Source organism: Tetrao urogallus (assembly GCF_951394365.1).
Source record: "Tetrao urogallus genome assembly, chromosome: 1".
Lineage (NCBI taxonomy): Eukaryota > Metazoa > Chordata > Aves > Galliformes > Phasianidae > Tetrao > Tetrao urogallus.
The window spans coordinates 89,241,306-89,261,377 of NC_136813.1; the positions used below are offsets into that span (position 1 = coordinate 89,241,306).

At 43.4% G+C, this 20,072-nt stretch overlaps 1 protein-coding gene across 2 annotated transcripts in view; it reads left to right on the top strand.

Moving 5' to 3' along the window:
* RUNX1 (RUNX family transcription factor 1) overlaps positions 1–20,072 on the top strand; it is a gene marked incomplete at both ends in the record, with an annotated part of 148,502 nt that overhangs the window by 90,822 nt on the left and 37,608 nt on the right. For both annotated transcript variants that reach the window (XM_079549518.1, XM_079549519.1), the window contains one exon: positions 13,050–13,154. In XM_079549518.1, coding sequence (XP_079405644.1) covers positions 13,050–13,154 — 105 coding nt within the window. The remainder of the gene's footprint in view (positions 1–13,049; positions 13,155–20,072) is intronic.

Genomic DNA, 20,072 nt, shown 5'->3' on the forward strand with positions numbered 1-20,072 from the left:
TGCAGTTATAGTGGGCATTATTTGTGTACCTGGGTGATTTAAAATCACTGCTGGAGAACAAGGAACGACTTTGCCGAGTGACAGTCCTGGTCCATGTCTCTATTTCACTGCACATGAGCTCTTGCTCAGGTGTAAAGATCCCCATTAAAGCCTCACAAAACTGTCAGCAAGCCACTTCCCTCTCTCTTTTAAAATAGGAGAAAATTGTCGCTCTTGACATTCCTGACAAATAGTTCAGTTTTTCTTCTGTGGGCTTTCAGTGAGGTCTGGCAAGGCAGCCAGCAGTTGCTTCACACACTCCTGCAGAGGTCCATTGTCCCATCGCAGTAAACAAGCGGCTCCGTGGGAGCATCCGACTCACTCCATCCAGAGGTCTGATCCTGTGCATCTGTGAAAGCCCAGGTATCAGCTGCGCCTCCAAGAACCGCATGGCATTTCAGCACTGGTTCCATACTGAACGGGGAGCGCTGGCCCTGTGCTGTTCAGGCTGTACCTGCAGTTCAGGATTAAAAAAACACTCTCATTTTTGACACCGAGGATGGGAGCTGAGAATATCACAGATCGAAGAGGAGAAAGCAATTTGGCTGGCTTTCCCGAACAAAACAGATTTACATTGGAATTGGCTGGGGTCCAGAATTGCTATTCCTCACCCTGGTTTGAGAATGCTACTGGGAAAACCTGCCTGTCTGGCTTGTAAACTCAAGTAAGTAATTTCTGAAAGAAAAATGTAGTTTAAAACTTCAGCCAATCTCAGCCCCTTGTGCTTGCTTACCTGTTTAAAAAAACTTTTTCTCCCTCCATTCATAAACATTTTGAACCTCAAACTGCTGCTAGTGCCCTGTTTTCTCAGTGTATAAGGAACAAGTTTGTGTTACGGTGATGAAATAAATCCAATGCAAAAAGCCTGACACCATGGAAGTTCATTGGATAAAATTAAAAATAAATAGTTATTTTGGAGAGGGCAAGCCTCATGGCTCAGTAAGCATTACATATTTTCCTCATGGAATCATTAATCCCATTAACTATCTTCTTTGTAAAACGTAACAGTAAAAAAACAACAACAACAAATATTTTTTCCAGATGAAAATGATTATTAATAGGTTATCATAATAGGAGCTAATGAGGAGATGTCTTGGCTTGCTGCAGATGTCAATTTAAAGCTGGAGTCTGTAGCTGGAGCTTCATGATATAGTGAGCTTTCCAGCAGGGTCCTTTTAAAAACTGAATTTTGAAAAGGACTGTACACTGAGCCTGCATATATATTTTCTGCCCACTATTGAGATTAGGCTCGTCTGAATAAATTTCACAATCGTTTTCTTTGGAGTTGAAGAAGTACCCCGTTTTCACAGAAGCAGCTGGTAGGAGAGCACGGGAGGCATATTACCAAGCACAGTTGTAAGTTTCTGCCTCCAGAAGTCTTCCTTCTGGATATAATTTTGGGGAAGAAAAATCAGTTTGAGCTGGAATCTCAGAAATAGTCAAAAGACAAGAATTACTGGTCTGTAACCCAAGTCCAATTATTTTTATTGCTCTTCTGAAGTCAGAATTTTGCTCCTTCTGTGTAGCTTCAGCTTGTGGTTGTGTTATGTAGGCACTTAGTTAAAATTTGTTTTATTTTTACTTAAGCATATTCAAAATTACAAAAGTATGTGCAAAACAGAGGAGGATGCTATTCAGCAGGATCGTAAAATCAGCATTAAGCAGCCACCCGGGTCTGGGTCCAAACCATTGGAATGCTTCAGGGGATGTGGTATCAGATACTGGACTAACGACTCGCCATACTTGCCAGGCAGGACAAAAATAGAAGAAGCACAGCAGCAATCAGAGCTGAAAAGGAGTCAGTTGATAGAGCTGAAAAACAACTGGTTATCAATACCTTGGGCCGATGGGTGTGCAACAGTAGTGGATGTGCCACCGACAGATGCTTGGCACAGAAATTCTCACCGCGCTTCGGTTAGATGTCAACGCGTATCACAGGGCTCTCCTCCATCATCCTGTCTGACCCTCTAAAAGACAGGGACTGGAAGTGGGCATTTGTTCTTGAGTGACATATGGGGGCTTGGCTGTGTCACTCATTTCATCGAGAGCTCTGTGTGTGTGAATGACGTAGCCTTGCCAGCATTCAGCGAGAAAACTCCTGACCCTAATGCCCACGAGTCAGTGCATCTTTGAGGTCAGTCAGCACAGGTCACAGTGAGACTGCTGAGCAAAGCCAGCCCTTGAAGCACGGCTGTTCCCAGCACAAGCTCTGGACAGAGGCTGGCCGAAGGAGGTGGGGGAGCAGGCTTGCTTATTGCCAGCATCCAGCCCCAGTCATTGTGGGTGCACGCTCGGTACGTGCAGCCGTTTTTCTCTGAATTGCTGATTGTGTAAGAAAGTATATGATACAGCTCAGCGAGGGTGTCTGCATCGAAAACATCATGTGGTCTGCGAGGCTGAGCATGACTGGGGCTATCTTTGCCAGCTCACAAACACTCTGCTGGGTTACTTAAAATTTGGTCTGGGTGAAAGAGCTCTCAATCAGAAAGCGTCAACAGGAGAAAAATAATGGCAGAGTGATTTTGAGAACTTCCTGTCTCCGGGAGCATTACTGCTGTAAACAGTGACCATGCCAAGTGCTGAACCACTGCCCTCATTCCAATAACAATAAATCTATTTTTTGGTTGTGCAGAGCTGTGCTTGTATATTTTTTAAAACTCAGGGTAGGGATGAGGCAGACGCTATCCTCCGAGCATTTTCTTGTTTTCTGCAGTGATAAAAGGAGTGAGGCTGACCAGGATACTGCGTCAGGAAGACAAAGGACCTCTCTAGATGAAGAGGTTACATAGTTTCAAGTGATCTGCTTGCCCTTGAGCTCTTTCTTTTTACTTTTTTCTTTCTTTCTGATAAATTTTTTTGCTTTGTATTTTAGCGTGCCCCCCTTCAGTGGCTCTTCTGGTCAAATAACATTTATTTTCCTGTGTAGGTAGATAGGTACGTATGCACGTATATTACAACTCAAGTAACAACTGCTGTTCTGTACTCAGAATGAAGTCATTCTGATATTAATTAGGGTCTTGGCTTTAGGGCTGGCTAGTGAACTTCAGATGACTGTCCTGGGGCAAGCACTTCTTGTCAGCTCACTCAGCCTTAGCAAAAGTGAGGATGCTGCAAATCAGTGGCTTACAATTGCTGTCAGCAAAGCCTTCCTTTTCCAGCATAGTCATGTGCATAAACCCTCAGCAGTTTGAATCAGTCTCTGTTCCCTTCCAAAAATCCTTTAGCAACAGCAAAAAAAAAAAAAAAAAAAAAAAAAAACACCCTATTTTTTCTTTTATCTTGATACTGGCTGACTCTCTACTCTTTTGCTCCCAGCCTGCTTCACCCAGTTCCCCCATCATAGTATTTCAACACAGCTTTCTCAGCCTTCAAAGTTTCATTCCCTTCATTTACATCCTGCATCCATCTCCACCCCATATTCCTCATCCCCTGTTGCTGCCTGTTTCCTTTGAGGCATTCAACAAGAGTCCCTCACTGATGCTGGGGAGGCCAGGCCACATCCAGCTCCGCAAACCCTTAGGTGCTTCTGTATGTAGTGTGGTGGTGCCTGCAGGCAGCAAACAAGCTGGGTCTGATGCTTGTATAGCCAGAGCCAGGTTTGGCCTGTGGTGTGGTACTTGGATGGATTTTTGATTCCCTCCATTGCCCTCCTACAGGGAACTGCACACCCATGCCATGCAGGCTTTGATGGAAGAGAGGGCCGAGAGGTGAGGCAAGGAGAGAAGCAATGTCTTGAAGGCTTGATGCCATTAGAGCTCTTTAGCAGGGCGGTGCTTGGAGCGCAGCATACGCACAACATCAGTTCCCTGAAGTTTAGGGAGGAACTGAAGGAAATGCTTTGGCAAGGCCGCAGAGTTTCCACAGGCCAGACTTTATGCACCGCAGCTCTGACAAAGCTGTGCCCATAGCTGAGGCCTGAGAGGCTGTTCTGCTCTTGGAAGTTGTCCCTGCTAGAGCTTGGCAGGTCCCAGTTTCATAATGGCAGTGTTATCTCCCCATCGCTGACTGCACGGATATCCATCAAGTGACCCCAGACTTCTGCTGAGCTCTTAAATCAATGCGCATTGCATTAGCGTAATGACAGCACGGAGGAGTCCTTCCTCTAAGAAAATGAGCGCAGAGTAAACAGTCCCCACTCACACTCCCACGCTCAGGCTGCTGCTGGAGAGGTGACCTGTCAGGTTGGCTTTCCTGCTTTAGGCTGCTGCAGGCCCGAGTCGCCTTTGCTGAAGTGGCAGTGATAATTGCAAAGGGTTCCTCACCTGCCACATTCAGAGCAGCACGTTGCTCTTCCTTGTGAACCCACGCCTTCACTGCTCACCGTGCCTGCAGCCTCACCATCGTCCTTCTTGTTGTGCAGGGCAAGGAGTGTGCTCAGCCCCAGCCCCAGCAGCATACTGAAGCACCGAGGTATGCCAATATCTGTCCAGGGTGGAGGCCAGGCCAGCTGCTGGAAAAAGGCAGGGAAGCTCCCACAGACCCTAGATCTCAAGGGCTTTCTCTAGGCTCATGGGACCATGCACCATAAGGTGAAGGTGCCTCAGAATGGGATCTGCCACAAACCACAACAGCCATTACACCATTGGTCTCACAACTGGCTGTGCTGAGCTGTTCTTCCCCAGGGCTGAGCTTGTGGCCGCGAAACAGCAGGGCTGTGCAGCAGAGGAAGCTCTCTCAGCCAGAAGGTGCCTGGACAAGGACGCCGACGGGTGTGATTTGGGGCTGAAGCATTTAAATCAAACTGGAATCCCACTTCAGGCAGCTAAATCTTCTTGTGAATCTGGGCCTTCACCTTTTCATGTCTGTCTCATCCCCTGTAAAGTGTAGGTGATAATTTCTGCCTCAGAAAGCTTATTAATGGCTTGAAATTATAGCTAAGTTAAGGACTATTATTAGGCTTATGGATCCCAAGGCATTTTCAGTGAGAAGGTGGTTGGTAGCTTAGCATTTAAGACGTCTCATTTTGAACTGTCTTTTCCATTTTGAGCTCCCGTCACTATTTTTCCCTGAACTGGTGAGCAGTGACACAGCACTCTGCTGAACGATGGTGGTTTTGTTCCACTTGAGCTGGATGTGCTTCTGAAGGCTATCATTTCTGAATGTATGTTTATGTACACATACCTTAGGCTCCAAGCATAGGGAAGCACCGTGTTTAAAACTAAAACAATACCACAGTGAAAAAAAGAAAACTCCTTGATATGTGGTAAGCCACAGCTTGAAAGCAGAAGTTCAGTTTTTGTTGTGGCTAGTTCAAATGGAGTGTTAGAAATTTATGTTAGAGTCATCCTAGAAAAAAAAAAACAACAAAAACTCTTATTAATTCTTATTGACACTTTAACTCCACCCTCTCAAAATCTGTGTTCAAACATTAGCAGCACATGTAATTGTGTATTTGTGTAAATTGTGCATATACATTTCAAGTCTTAAAACTGTAGCAAGAAGCACTATATTTTAAAACTTGGGCTGTAATCTCTCTGAGCTACAGTTCTGCTGCAGAGGCCAACCACCCCATAGCATCTCATTCTTCCTGTGCTGTAATTATTGTCTCCACCCAAGTTCATAAGAATTTTATAGTGGTTACTGCAGCAACTCCACTTATAGTTAGAGGCTGCTTGGCTTTTCCATTAAAAGGTCTTCTCTCTACTTCCCCCTCGACCCAATCCTTTAATGCTTTAATCCATTTTGCAAACTTGATCTGCAGGCTTTCAGTCTAAGAAGGCATCCCACCCTCAAGATTCGGTTAAAATAGGTCACTCAGGTCATCTTTCAGAACAGGATGGAAAAATATTTTTTGTCTTATTGACAGACGTGGTTGCTGTTCTGGTGCCCGCACTCACACACACACACATGCGCACACTACCTCGGTCTCAGAGCCTGAAAGCTGGAACATGCATAGGATAAACCTGATGTTTACGCCAGCCAGATTCTTACCGTAATTTGAAATAGTCACTTTTCAGAAATTAGACAACGTCACAATGTAGGGGAATTCCTGGTGGTTTTGTGTTTGTGGATTGCTGATGTTGCTATATAAAAGTGACTAATGTTGAAGATTCTACTGGGCTGACCAGTGTAAGACAGTGAAGATACCCTGCCTTCAGAGACCTCCTTCCTACAACCTACGTCCCAAATCACATGCCTGTATGTTTCCTCTCTTCCGTTAGTTTGTTTATGTCTCAGAGATGCCCTCCAGATAGGAGCATATCTTCTGTGGTTCCTTTCCTGATAAATGACCATGACCATTTGGTATCTACACCTGGTATCTCCTGCTACTGAATCACCATAAGTTTGTCTCTAAACAATTGAAATTGTGCTTTTTGTGGTTATCTGCTGAACCACACTCCCGGGAATTGTGTGGTGAAAAAATAGAGTGCAGGTAATAGAAGTAGTAACTCAAGGGAAGGAACTTGAAGGGATCAAAATTGAGACCGATAACTTGTCTTCAACACCATGAACATCAATCCCTGAGCAGAGCAGGGCCACCTTGCAGGCTCACAGTGCAGCAGCAGTGGTAGTGGTGGCTGCACTTTTGCACACTTTGCCAGGCTGTTGAGGATGGGATTAGCATGGAGGCCCCCGCAAGGCTGCAGGAGGCAGTGCCAATATCATGATGACAGCATATGGAACTGAGAAGTGAAACCCATCATCATTGCAGAAGTGAAACTAGCTGCACACAAACTCATCAAATTAAAACGTAAACAACTGGCCAAAAAAAAAAGAGAGGAAAAAATGAAACCATTTTAGTGAGCTGAGTCCTCTCTTGCAGGTTTTGAGAGGGTGAACAATCCCATTTGTGCAATGGAGAATCACTCTTCTGAGGACTGTCAGGGGCAATCTGCACAAGAGTGTCAGGGACTGTCCTTATCACCCAGATAATGGTTTTAAGGTAAACGTGGATGTAGTAGCACCTGCTGAGATTGTCAGTGCCTCTACTGATGTTGCTCAGATTTCAGTTAGGTAATTTTGGTTGCTTAACACGGTCCCTGCGTTGCCTTAGGTTAAATGCCATGTGTACGCTTCACCAAAATAATGCCTTGAAATGATTTCACCCCAGATAAAACCTCCCTCCAGCCTTCCAGCACAGGGAATCTGTGGTGAAAAAGGCCTTGGAGAGCGGCGAGGAGGAGCAGAGGAGGCACACATCCTTCCTCAGTGCTGGACCATGCTGCAGAAAGTAAGAGGGAAGCAGATGGGCAGGAGCCCTGCGGCGATGCCCTGCTCAGCTCAGCAGAGCTGCTTGCAGCTTTGTCAGTACCTGTTGCGCAGCAACTGAAGTTCAGCACAGGGACCAAGCATGTAGCAGGGCCCTTTGGGCCATTTGTATGGAGGCTTGGTCCCACGTAAATCCAGAACAAAGCACCTATTGATGTACCGGGATCAAGTTTTCATTCTGTGCGAGTAAATGCTGTGTAAACACAGATAGGAGAACTTCCTGGAGTGAGGCACTTGACAGCAATGCTCAAAAGTGCACCTTCATGCTGACCCAATCTGGTTTGGCAGGTGAATTTCCCATGTCTCATACTTGCTTCAAACGCACACAGGACAACGCTGCAGGTACGCAAAGGGATCGGTTGTCCATGCAGCTGATTTGCATGCACTGTCCCTGTGTTGCTTTGGGCTGTGACCCTGGTTTGCTGCCATTTCCCCATGTGCTTACTGATCCGTTTGGTCCGTTGTTCTGAGGTGGTCAGAGTTTGCAAACCTAGCGTGGCAGTGCATGAGATTCATAACAGGTTTTTCTTATATTTAAATTCAGTGGCATTTGCGGTACTGCTGGTAAACAAATGCTGCTCTATTTTTTTGATGCCACTTACTTCAGCTGCAGTGCTTTTCTGATAGAATAGCCACTGGACCAAGCATAACAGGCAAAGCAGTGCTCTTACTTTGTGAAACTGCCACTGGCAACAGAGCAGTTATCGTATAGGGACAGAATCTGGAGTTGTGCAGGTTTTTTGCAGCTGGACATACAGTTGGGAGAACTACAAAAATATTACGCTTGTATCATGAGCAACAGTTAACTAATGCAGGGTCAAATTATGTTGGCCCTTTTCACCCTATCAATTACATTTGAATTATTCAGCTAATAAGTTATAAAGTGCCTTAAGTGAGAAAAATGGCAAAATTTGGCCCCGGTATACAGCAGTCAACTGTTGAGAGTGAATATACGTGTGTTTGCTTTGCTTCCTGCCCAGGGATGCTGTCTGATATGTTATTAAAGCACAGCAGATATCTTTACTTTGGCAGACACCCAGGAAGATGTTGTTAGAAATTGTAAAGATGTGTACAATGGATCGTTTAGTGTAGTTTAATACAAGTGAGTACATAAATACCAAAAAGTTGAATGAAAAGAATAGTATTGTAATCTTTTCTACAAAGATCTGGAAGTCTCTCACTAATATAATAGAAACGTCTGTAATATAATTTGCATTGCATTTTTTTATTACATATTTTCCCATCCATGCCATTTGTCCTTATCAGCACAAGCATTCTTGGCTCCTTTCCCTTCTTCTTCTTCTTTATCTAATATTTTACCGTAATGATTTATGTATATATCATTGATATCATAATATATATCATAGTCATAAAATCACAGAATGGCCTGGGTTGAAAAGGACCACAATGATCATCCAGTTTCAACCCCCTGCTGTGTGCAGGGTCACCAACCAGCAGACCAGGCTGCCCAGAGCCACATCCAGCCTGGCCTTGAATGCCTCCAGGGATGGGGCATCCACAGCCTCCTTGGGCAACCTGTTCCAGTGCATCACCACCTTCTGAGTGAAAAACTTCCTCCTAATATCTAACCTAAACCTCCCCTATCTCAGTTTAAAAACCATCTGCCCTTGTTATATATTTATATACAAAAGCTTTAATGGCACACCTATGATTGGCAGTAAAAAATTCCCAAAGCAAAATGCAGTAAGTGCGATCACAGCATCTGTTGGCTCCCTTCCACATGCACAAACCTCTGAAGCTTTAACTCCGTTTTCATTCTGTCCTCATTTGGTTGATCCTTCTTCAGTGGAATCAATCTTTTTGTGTAGTTATGAGATGGATTAAAGTGGAGGGGTATATTTGAGGGGTGGATTATCTTCCCGGAACTGTCTGTTCCCATTCCCCCTTGCATCTGCCCATGCAGCCACTGATATTAAGCATGCCTTCCCCCCCCCGGCCCCGCAGTTGCATTTGGCCGTGACTCTGCTTAGAGTTGATTAAAACAGCACACAGGAGCTTCATGTGACCATGTTGTCACTTAGGATTCATTTTTTCCCCCTCATTTCCTCTTGGACATTCCCAGGGGCTGTAGTTTACAAGCCTATTGCTCCCTCTAGAGCCCATCAGTCCAGTGCAGGACTGTTCTGGGGGACATAAATCCCTCTCCCTGCCAGGTGTGAGCTCATGGTTCTCTTTGCTTCCAGACTCAGACAGATGTGATGCAGCTGAATGCAAAGTTCAGGTTGCTGTGTTGCAATGCAGCATGGGCACAGCAACTTCAGATGCCTGGGAACTGGAGGTTGATCTTTGCCTTTTGCTGGTTTGAGGAGCAGTATTGCTGAGCAGGTGTTGGTTGGCACTGTACTCTGCACTTGCTCTTAAGTTCTTACAGCTTTGCACAGCATCAAGGGATCTTGCAAGCAATCCTGTGAAGTAAGAAGCTGGGGGCAACTGATTTAATCTGATTTCAGTTGCGATTCTTGAAGGCACAGTTGATAGTCCAGTCCCTAACCAGCGCTTTGGCAATCTCTGGTCTCTCTTTCAAAAGTGAGTGTTGTATCTTAGCCAAAACTGCTACTGTTTCCATTATTTTTTCTGAATGAGTACTGACTTTAATGCTCCTGCAAAATAAACATTACCAGGCAACTTTTCCCATCCTAAGACCCCTAAGTGGGAAGGCTCGATGGAAGCAGTGAGTCTTGTGCTCTTTCCTTATGCATGTGAGGGGATGTGTGATGTCTGTCAGGAGGATTTTCAGTGGCAGATCTCTGTCCCACATCAGGTGTTCTGTGGCTAATTATAGCTGCTGCCAGGGGAATTGTGGACAGCAGCAGTCTCTGAAAGGACTCTTGCACCCAGCAAGGCACAGCTTGGTGTGGACATTGCCTTTTAAGCATTCCACCATCAGCAGAGACTCCCAGAATGATGGTGTAGGGTTTGGCTTAAACATATGAGGCATACATCATGGACCTGAACTAAGCTCTGTGTGATTTTCTGTAGTTTTATGGGACCAGAGGATCTCAGCTTTTGGTGTTAGTCAGTGAAGGGCTACATGCTAGCTTGCTGTCACTGCTGGACCATAACCAAATTGTCGTTGTGACTATTTGAAGCATCTGAGCCAGGCCAGCTTTTCAGCTTAGATCTTCACTCAGGCTGTCTGACAGCCTTGGAGGCACCTGCTCCTTTATAGTTTATAGATGTACTATCATCCCAAAGCAGGTACATCCATAAAACATGCATTTCACTAACAATACCTACAATCTAAACCTACCTTTGTCAACCAGGCATACAAATGAATAATATAGAAGCTATGACTAAAAATGATAAAACCACTTAATAAAACTAAGTGTAAATGAAACAGAACCACCAGAGAAAAACACAGGCAGAATTATTGGTAAGCAGCAATGAGTGACACATAGGTTTATGGTTATATAGTCCTGTGGTTAACCAGTATGTGGTTAATGAATACTCTTCTGTCAACAAGAAGTAAGCTAAGCATCTTCCTGCTTTTGTCAGCTTGTATCACAACCTTAAGCTGGTTCTGAGGTCTCATCTGCTCGGTAGAAGATCCTGAAATTAACTTCACTCCCCTCTTCTTATTCATTCTGGTCTCACAGACTGGTGATGTGGCCTCATTTTCCTGAAGTTAGTTATCTTAATATCTTCTTTTTCTGCATTTTTTCTATCTGGAAGCACCATGAGGGCCTTCAAAAAAAAAAATCAGTTAACTACATATTCTAGCAAAACAGTAGCAGCACGTTACAACTGCATCAGCAGTTGTCAAAAAATAAAACTGGGATCAAGGTGAAAACGCTACAGATTAGTAAAGGCAATAACATATATTTTGAAAGTCTTTTACAGCCTTGGTGATCTAGGTGTTGTATATAATAATACAGGGAATTTTTTTTTTTTTGCTAGAAGGAAGATCTATAGGCACCTCTCTGATATATGAGTGTAATTAGAGTTTTTTTCAGAAGAAAGCTTACTGAACTTTACTCCTGTTGCCTTACAGAAAAATCTGGTCTACAAGTGTAAAAATGTCAGCAAAGCTTTATCTTGTAATTTAGCATCTAGAAATAGCCAGGAGCATGGTGATCCTTGGTCTTGGTAGATGTAGAACCCAAGAGTTGAGGGCTAAGGGCCCTCAAACAGGGATTTAAAATTACTTTTGCTGCTGTTGTAGTTCTTTTGATTGAGGGAGTGCTTTCTAGTGAGGATGTGAAGGTGGGAAGATAGTGGCCTGCAGTCTGGGAGGGTTGTGTTTCAGCTTCTGTTTTCTCAGGGCTGTGATTCAGGATTATTGTCGGATTTAGTTGCAGCAGCCAAAGTGGTTAGCATCGCTGGCCACAGGCTTCCTGTTAGATCTTGGCCAAGACACTTTATCTCCCCACAGTTCCTCGTCTGTGAAGTGGGGAGAATACCTCTCTAATTCACCGGGCTGTGATGAGGACGGTTTCCAGTAACAGTTATATGTGTGTGCGCCCGCTGTAATGTTGATGCAGACCATTAGCACCAAAGTAGGAACTGCATTAAGAGAAGTATTGAATTGCAAGTAAATGGGCATAGGGAAGGGGTTGAATATGTTGCTGCTGGAGGCAGGCATTTGTACTTGTATTTACATTTATACAGATAAACCAGGCAAATTGTAAAAATGGGAGGTCTTATAAAGGAAGAGGCTCAGCCTTCAGGGGGGGCTGGAGCCAAGCAGTGAAATGAAACAGGCAGAGCTGTATGTACCCGGAGGAAAAGAACCTCAATTTTCTTACAACAGTTCCTGGTAATCTAACTTAGGGTGATGGCCCTTATTGTCTCTGACTGATAATGAAGATACCAGTATCTGAGACCTCCATAATGCTGAGATAAGGATGCCAAACCTGCCAACAGCCAATTTTTTTATCGCTGTCCAGGCCAAAGCCATGATAAATACAAACACGAGATCTTATCAAAGATAAAGAAAATTACTTTTGTTGCTGAAAAAATGCCTGAAGTAGTACTGGAATTGTCCAAAAACAAGTCCAGAGGTAGCAGGATTTGAATGCCTCATGGTCACAGGGGGATACAATATCATCCTGCCTCCCCAGCAGCTGTCCAGATGGACTCTTTTCAGAACTCATAGCTGTGGCATGCGCACAACAGTTTTGAAAAGGCTTTCACAGTTTTCTTATTGAATAATAGAGAAACTGAGCGTAATGCTCTGCTATGTCTTCATAAGATGTTTTAATTCTCTGTGGACAGGCTGTAGGGATTTTTTAATTTTTTCCATTCCCTTGTTTCTTGGCATTGCAGGAGCAGATTATTTTTAAAGGATTCTGGTTCATAATATGGAATTGATCTAATACTAGCTTCAGCCACAAAGCATGGAATCTTACGGCCTGCCTCAGGGACCTGAGTACCCAGTTCTCTTTAATTTTACAAGCATTTTTGATCAAATTCCCGTGGCAGTTTTGGAAGAGTCGACCACAATTTCTAAGCCTCTCTGAACTAACCGCCTTTAAAAAGTTCAGATAATGCACCAGTAGTCTAGTAGATCAGATAAACTGTAACTGTTAAGGGTAACCTCCTTATTTTGCAAACAAAGTGTAGAACATTTACATATAAATTGATTTTTTTTTCCAAATGCTTTGAGCAGTTGCCACAAAGGGAATGCATCCAGCAGCAGACAGTAGTGAGCCCATGCTGCTTCATATCTGTCTGCAGATACGGACAGCTAGTGGTTAGTGTCATTTGGTGTGTCCTGATTCTGTTTGAAAGGACAACCTGTTCTCAATACATATGTTCAGTAACCTTCTCTCCTTTTGCAGGAAAAAGCTTCACACTGACTATCACAGTCTTCACAAACCCTCCACAAGTAGCCACGTACCACAGAGCCATCAAGATAACAGTGGATGGACCACGCGAACCCAGAAGTAAGTGGACTAAAAAGAACATTTGCAGAAGGTTGTGTTGATTATTTAGCTCAGGCATTCCTTCACCAGCTGTATGCAGTGCAACAGCACCCAGTGCATGTGGATCAGTGGGTGTGCCTCAAGCCAAGGCTGTCCTATGAGTGGTTTTAATTATGCCTTCCTGAAGGTTTATTTTTCATGGGTGTCCATTTGATCTAGAATATGAATTACTTTGCATTTATAAAGTATCTACCTAAGGATGGTTTGGATTGTACCCAAAAGCTGACAAAAGGCATGTTGGTAAAAGGTGGGCAGCATGTACCTTATGCACATTTCTTGCTAGTCTCATCTTTCAGATGCTCAGAAGGTTTTAAAGTATTGGAAACCAATACGTCATTGATCTAAGTCTTCAAACTCAGCCACCCTGAAGAAATAAACAAATGTCTGAGAGGCAGCACCTGGTTTCTCCCTTGTAGAGTTCACTGCGCTTCATTCCACTGTACAACTTGGGAAAGCAGTAATTGCTGAGAGAGATGCTTCCAACAAGCAGATGCAATTACCCCAGTGGGACACCCCTTCTCACAGACAGGCAATGTTTCCTTTTTTTTTTTCTTTTTTTTCTTTTTTAAGAATGAAGCTTAAGGAGAAGACGAATGATTTGATATCCCAGGGGAATATCCACACTGCTCACGCATGCGGTTGTTTTCGTTAGGTCAGAGGGGGAAGGTTGCTTTGTTCTGGGGAAGTGAGGGTTGCACAGGTAGGCAGATGTAGGTGCTTCTCTGGCATATGCTCTGCCTGTTACCACAGGCAATCTTTAACCTCAGAATGTGGAATTTTCATATTTCTATCAAAATGCCCTGATGTAAGTTGAGGTTTGTGGTTAGTTTTTCACTCCTTCTGCACACTTGGCAGAAGTTCTGGCTGTTGCTTAAGTGGAGTCGTCCTGGGAGAAGAAAGCAGTAAGATTCAAACACCCACTAGGGAATGAGACATGCAGCTTGGGGCTACTTTAACTGAGTGGTGCAAAAGAAGAATTTGAAACTTGAGTTTAAATAACTTAGAAAACTGCTGACTTTCATATGCATTTTTTTAATGGAGCCTTCATTTGCCTGAGTTGTGTCATGATGCTGCATGCATTGAATGGAAAAAATCTGACCTACGTATATTTTTTAAATGCTGCCAGGATAATGCTTCTTCTTTAGTTGGTATTTGTGTTGGTTTTGGTTTTTTTTTCTTTAAACTTAAAGAATTGTCCCTGAAAAATATCCCTCGTGAACCAGGCACCAGGTTCACAGCTGTGCACATAAAATAGATATTTGTATATGCAAGCTCCAGGTTTGCATGTGTAATTACCTGGACGTGTTCACAGTTTGCATACAACAAATAAGCTTTGTTTTTTTAAATACGAGTCTGCTAGAATAGTGAGACACAAAATCATTCTGCAGGCATACCCTACTGTTTTAAATCAATTCTTCAGTTGGTATAGTAGTTAATATTTAATAAGATTCTACATTTTAAAAAGGAAGTAGAAATATAATATATACTGAAGCAATACTCCCCAACTCAAATGTATGTAAAAGCTTCCTTGTAAATGATTTCATTTTGTCATAGGCAACCCAGAAGTACAAAGGAGTTCCGTACTCAAGGAGGCTTTACGTGTGCCATGAGCAGAGGTCAGCTCCTTGGCAGGAGTGCACAGCTCCTTTTATTGCTAAGTCACTCATGATGCAATGTGGACGGGATTCTGCTCCTTTTCACTTCTAAGTGGGCTGCAAGGTCCTGTAGGCTGACTCCACGCCAGCTTAGGAACTGTGGCAGCTGTTGCAATCATAGAATCACAGAATGGTTTGGGTTGGAAGGGAGCTCAAAGCCCACCCACCCCAACTCAGGCTGCCCAGGGCCCCATCCAACCTGGCCTTGAGCACCTCCAGGGATGGGGCACCACAGCTTCTCTGGGCAGCTGTGCCAGCGCCTCACCATCCTCTGAGAAAAGGATTTCCTTCTAACATCTAACCTAAATTTCCCTTCTTTTAGTTTAAAGCCATTCCCTCTTGCCCTGTCACTGTCAGGCCATTTAAAAAGTTGCTCCCCCTCCTACTTATAAGCTCCCTTCAAGTACTGGAAGGACACGGGGAGGTCTGCCCGAAACCTTCTCTTTTTCAAGCTCAATATGGTCTCTGCTGTCTTTATTTATGTTTGACTGAAATAGTAATGTGGCTTAAAAGGATAAAGTCCTACAAAGGAGGGAAAAAGTGGTACCCAGATCTTTCTCCCTTCCTTGTTCCTCACGTTTGGAACAACCCTGACCACAGCTCAATTTTCCCAACTGTCACCCATTCACCAGTTTTTAGTAATTAAACTCAGAATTAATTCTCTCCAAATAGCCATTATGTCTCTGAGAGAGACCTGCTGTTTAGGGCTATACGTGCTTTTTTTATCCCTTCAGTGGGTGTATCCTGTTCTGCACTGCTTTGATTAGATCAAGGTACGTCTGTAGCATGTACCAAAATAGATAGCGCGGCTGTTATCTGCACAGGATTTGAGGTTGAACGTATCAGTAGATGCATGCCATGTATTGAATGGATTTAAAATGATATCAGCCGTCTTGCATGCAGGCTAGAATCAAAATAAAACTGGGATAGAAACAGTTCATCACTGATCAATATTTGGGAACTTCCATGCCTACAAGGGGGAATGGTTTTAAACTGAGACAGGGGAGGTTTAGGTTAGATATTAGGAGGAAGTTTTTCACACAGAGGCTGGTGAGGCACTGGAACAGGTTGCTCAAGGAGGCTGTGGATGCTCCATCCCTGGAGGCATTCAAGGCCAGGCTGGATGTGGCTCTGGGCAGCCTGGTCTGGCAGGGGGTTGAAACTGGATGATCATTGTGGTCCTTTTCAACCCAGGCCATTCTGTGATTCTGTGATTCTATGATACAGATCCATGACTCAGTCTTTCACCTGAGCTGCAGGAATTCCAGAAATACTGACTTGTGTTTTCTAACATATCCTGATTCAGAAGAAATGTGGGAAAGAGAACAGTAGGAACAAAATTAGATACTGCTGTCTTGCAGACCTCTGGAAAAACCATGCTTACTTCCACACCCAACTGTAGTAATAAACATTGATTCATTTACTTTATGTTTGTAGTGGTTGCAGATAGGCTGGATTCTAATGAGCATGGCCTATAAAAAATACTGGGAGGTAAGATGCCATTTTTGAGATAAGGGTTAAAGCTTTGTAACAGAACAATTTTCAGTGAAATTAATAGGTTGTAGAAAAAAAAAAAACAATTAAAAAAGAACGCCAAACCTTTAGACAGATTAACTTCAGAAATAATAGAAATACGTTCTTTTGTCATTAGAGAATGACAGAATAAGAACAATTTCTAAGCCAGAATCAAAAGGGTTCTAAAATCTTTTTTTTTTTTTTTTAATGATAAAGGACAGCTTCTTAAGCTATGCATGTTTGGGAGAAACTTCAGAAAGTAATGCAAAGCAGCATTTGAAGCCATTCTTGGCAAGTAGAAAAATGCTCAGACCAAGGGCTCTGAAGGCAAGCATACAAAGCATCGACTTTTTGGCTCACTCTGCTGTGTGGAGATGTCACAATAGGCAACTATAGCACAATGTGTATCCCTGTACATGCGCACCACCCCTCTCTGAAGCAAGTCCTGTCTTTGGTTTTCAGACTGTGGATTCTTGCATGTCATGCCATACATTTGGTCACAATGTACAGTCTGCGGGCAGCTCTTTGCCCATCAGCCTATTTGCATATATAACTATAGTATTTGTATTTACAACTGTGGTAATTACTTGTGTGAGTTGCTTATAGCATTGCCTTTTTTTTTTTTGCCACTGAATTTCTGACTGTGCCTATCCAGATGATTCTTCTCATCAAATTTTCAGGGTTTGTAGAGTGAGCCAAGGTACTTAATAATCTGGCTCTTCCTCTGCTGTCTTTGTTATGTATTTTGAAAAATCTCTTTTAAACTTAGTATTTTCATTCTCCAGCTTTTCAGAAACGCTTATTTTCTTTCTTTCTTTCTTTTTTTTATAAAAAGAAATAATACTGCACCGTCAGAGAGAAGGGCAAGATGACCTAACCCATCATTTTCTTCTCCAACTTCTATGATTCTATGATTCATAAAGCAATTTATGTTTTTATGAGCTAAGTCCATGGGGAAAATCATTAGCAGTAACCAGATCAAGAGTAGTGCTCCTGATGAAAATACTTTTGGTTAGGAAACTTGGTAGAAATAGTATGACTCTAAAATTAAATATTTCCCTTAGGCCATTTGACCTACTGTGTATGTCTGCTCAAAAATTAGGTTTTTCTTCTTTTGACTGCTTCTTTCTGTTTTTCTCATTGAATTGTTTTAACCTACATAGCTCTGAAAAATTCGCTAATGGACCAGGTGCCTGAAGACTGTGCAAAATGAAAGGGCTGCACAGATTTCGCCCCAGCAGCCCTGAGCTGTCCAAGGTTAAGCTGTGCATTAAATGTTATTATCCCATATTGGATATGTGGTTTTCCCAAATACTTTTTTGGCATCCTTGTATCAAAGGGCAGGATACTGTGAAGCAGACAGGGAATAATATTGCTAAGCAGGGTTGGAGAAGGAGCTTTAAAGGCTGCTGGCTGAAGAAATGCCTTTTGAGGGACAGTTGCTGACTGGCAGAGCTAGCCATGGGGATGCACAGCTTTGGTCTGCTGCAGCTGAGGGCACCCTCAGACCTTGATCTGGACTGCTCCTGACTCGCTTGTGAAGTTTGAAGGGAAGCTCCTGGCCTGGATCTGCTCAGAAGGAGCATCTTCACCTTCAGCCTCTTCCTGCAAGGAAAAGCCAAGCAGTTTTCCAAACCTTTGTCATCTCAGTGATTTGAAATAGCATGAAATGCCTTCATTTTTTGCTTGTTTGCTGCTGCAAGTGCCTCCATCTGCTGAAAACTGAGACTACTGTGTACCAAAGAGTTGTTTAGCATCGTGAGAGAATAAGCCATCACGTCACTGGCATAGACCCACCATATGTAATTTGACTGTGGTTTTTTCACATTCTCCCACTCACCTGGAGATGTACAGTGCTTAAAAGCTTCTTGGCAGAAAATGTGTAGAGGGAAATGTGGCATTTTTAAGTTCCTTCCTATATAGCAAAATCCCTGTACTGAAATGCGAGTGTGGCTGGGACTCCTTCCCTTTGCTAACACTAGCTGCATGGCACAGGCTCCATGGCGTACTGCCCTCTGAGGATAGGAACCCAAACTTTCAAATCACTGTTTAAAAATCTTGGCTTAGACACTTGCCCCGGAGAGGTTCCAGTCTAAATAAATCTTGTATAGACAAAAGAAAGGGATGGGCTGCAAGAAGAGCCGATGGCTGAGCAGTGCTGATTCTCAGTGCATATTTGCATCCCTGTGTCCCATTGTCTCATTGACACTGCCTGATGAGTGGGTGGACGGATGTTTAAATTACAAGCATGCTCTGGAGACATCATAGTCAGCTTGTGCAATGGCAGTGTACAAGCCTACAGCAGCTGTGTGAACTAACAACATTTCCAGCCCAAATTCAAGCAATGTGACTATCTCTTAGTGGTGCCGAACATGCCTCAGTTGTAGGGACATCATTTTTGTCCTGCTCATTATTTCCCTTTTATTTTATATACCAGCATATACCCAGTGTACCTTGAGATTTAATGGTGCAGATGCTTCCTTTCCACCTGGAAAAGGAGGATTGAGATTATTTTCCACAGCATTTATCAGTCTCACTGCTGAGAGAGTGGGGAGAGTTGACGTTGGGTTGGTGGGGTGGGGAGTTGGTCATTTTAATGTAATGAAATTGCCACAGTACTTGCAAGACAAAATCTTGTGTTGAGCATTGCTGTAGAGACTGCTTTTCTGTGAGTGGTAGCTCATACGTATTTGCTTGTCTAGGCTATAAACTGCATTCTTTAAAGATAGACAGAAGTGTTGACAGTGTAGGTTCTTTCCTCACATAAAGTAGAAAAAGAGGAAGTAAGAGTTGTTGTGATGTAGGCTAGGAGCCGCCTGGTACTCTATAAATTATTTCTGCCCCTTGTTAGAGTCACTTAGTCTCACACAGATCTTTTTCTTTCTCTCTTGAATTAGTGTGATTCAAAATTGAGAAGGGGTTTGTACTTTCCTTTTTCATTTCTTTCACTTTTTTTCATCTTTGTTAACTTAATTTTTGCACTGAATACTCATTATTTTATTGCCTAATTGTAGAACAGCAACAAAGACAGTGGTATGTTTGTTTACCTATATTTGCACAATGGAATTTTCAGGTATATCTACCCTTGGTGTAGTTGTACTAAAGTTACTGGGAAAGTGCTCTGTAACTGTGGCAAAAGAATGAGATGAATGTATATTCACAGGATCACAGAATGGTCTGGGTTGGAAGGGAGCTCAAAGCCCATGACCCAACCCCTGCCATGGGCAAGGCTGTCCCCCAGCAGCTCAGGCTGCCCAGCAACCTGGCCGTGAGTGCCTCCAGGGATGGGGCACCACAGCTTCCCTGGGCAGCCCGTTCCAACTTACAGAAATGCTTTCAAACCAGCCAGTAGTTCTGACATTCTTCTGTCAAGTGCACTTAACTACAGAGAATTTATCACTGCTGAGATTGGTAGACAAGTCTTTTTTGAGGGGGGAAATATTTTGTCTGTAGAAACACAAGAAAGAATTGCATAGATTTCATACGCGTTTGTGTGAGCTTGTATGTGAGAAAAGCACTGACATGCAGTGTGGTGACAAGTAGGTTGGCCAATGGGGATGTGACTGTCTGCTGGTCCCCTCTGAGGCCCTCAGTCACTGAATCTTGGTCAGACTGTCCATACCTTGATGCTGCATGGGTCAGTCCAAAGCATGAGGGAGAGCAATGCTTGGGTGAGTCTATGTCCACTTATCTTCTACACTGTAGGAGA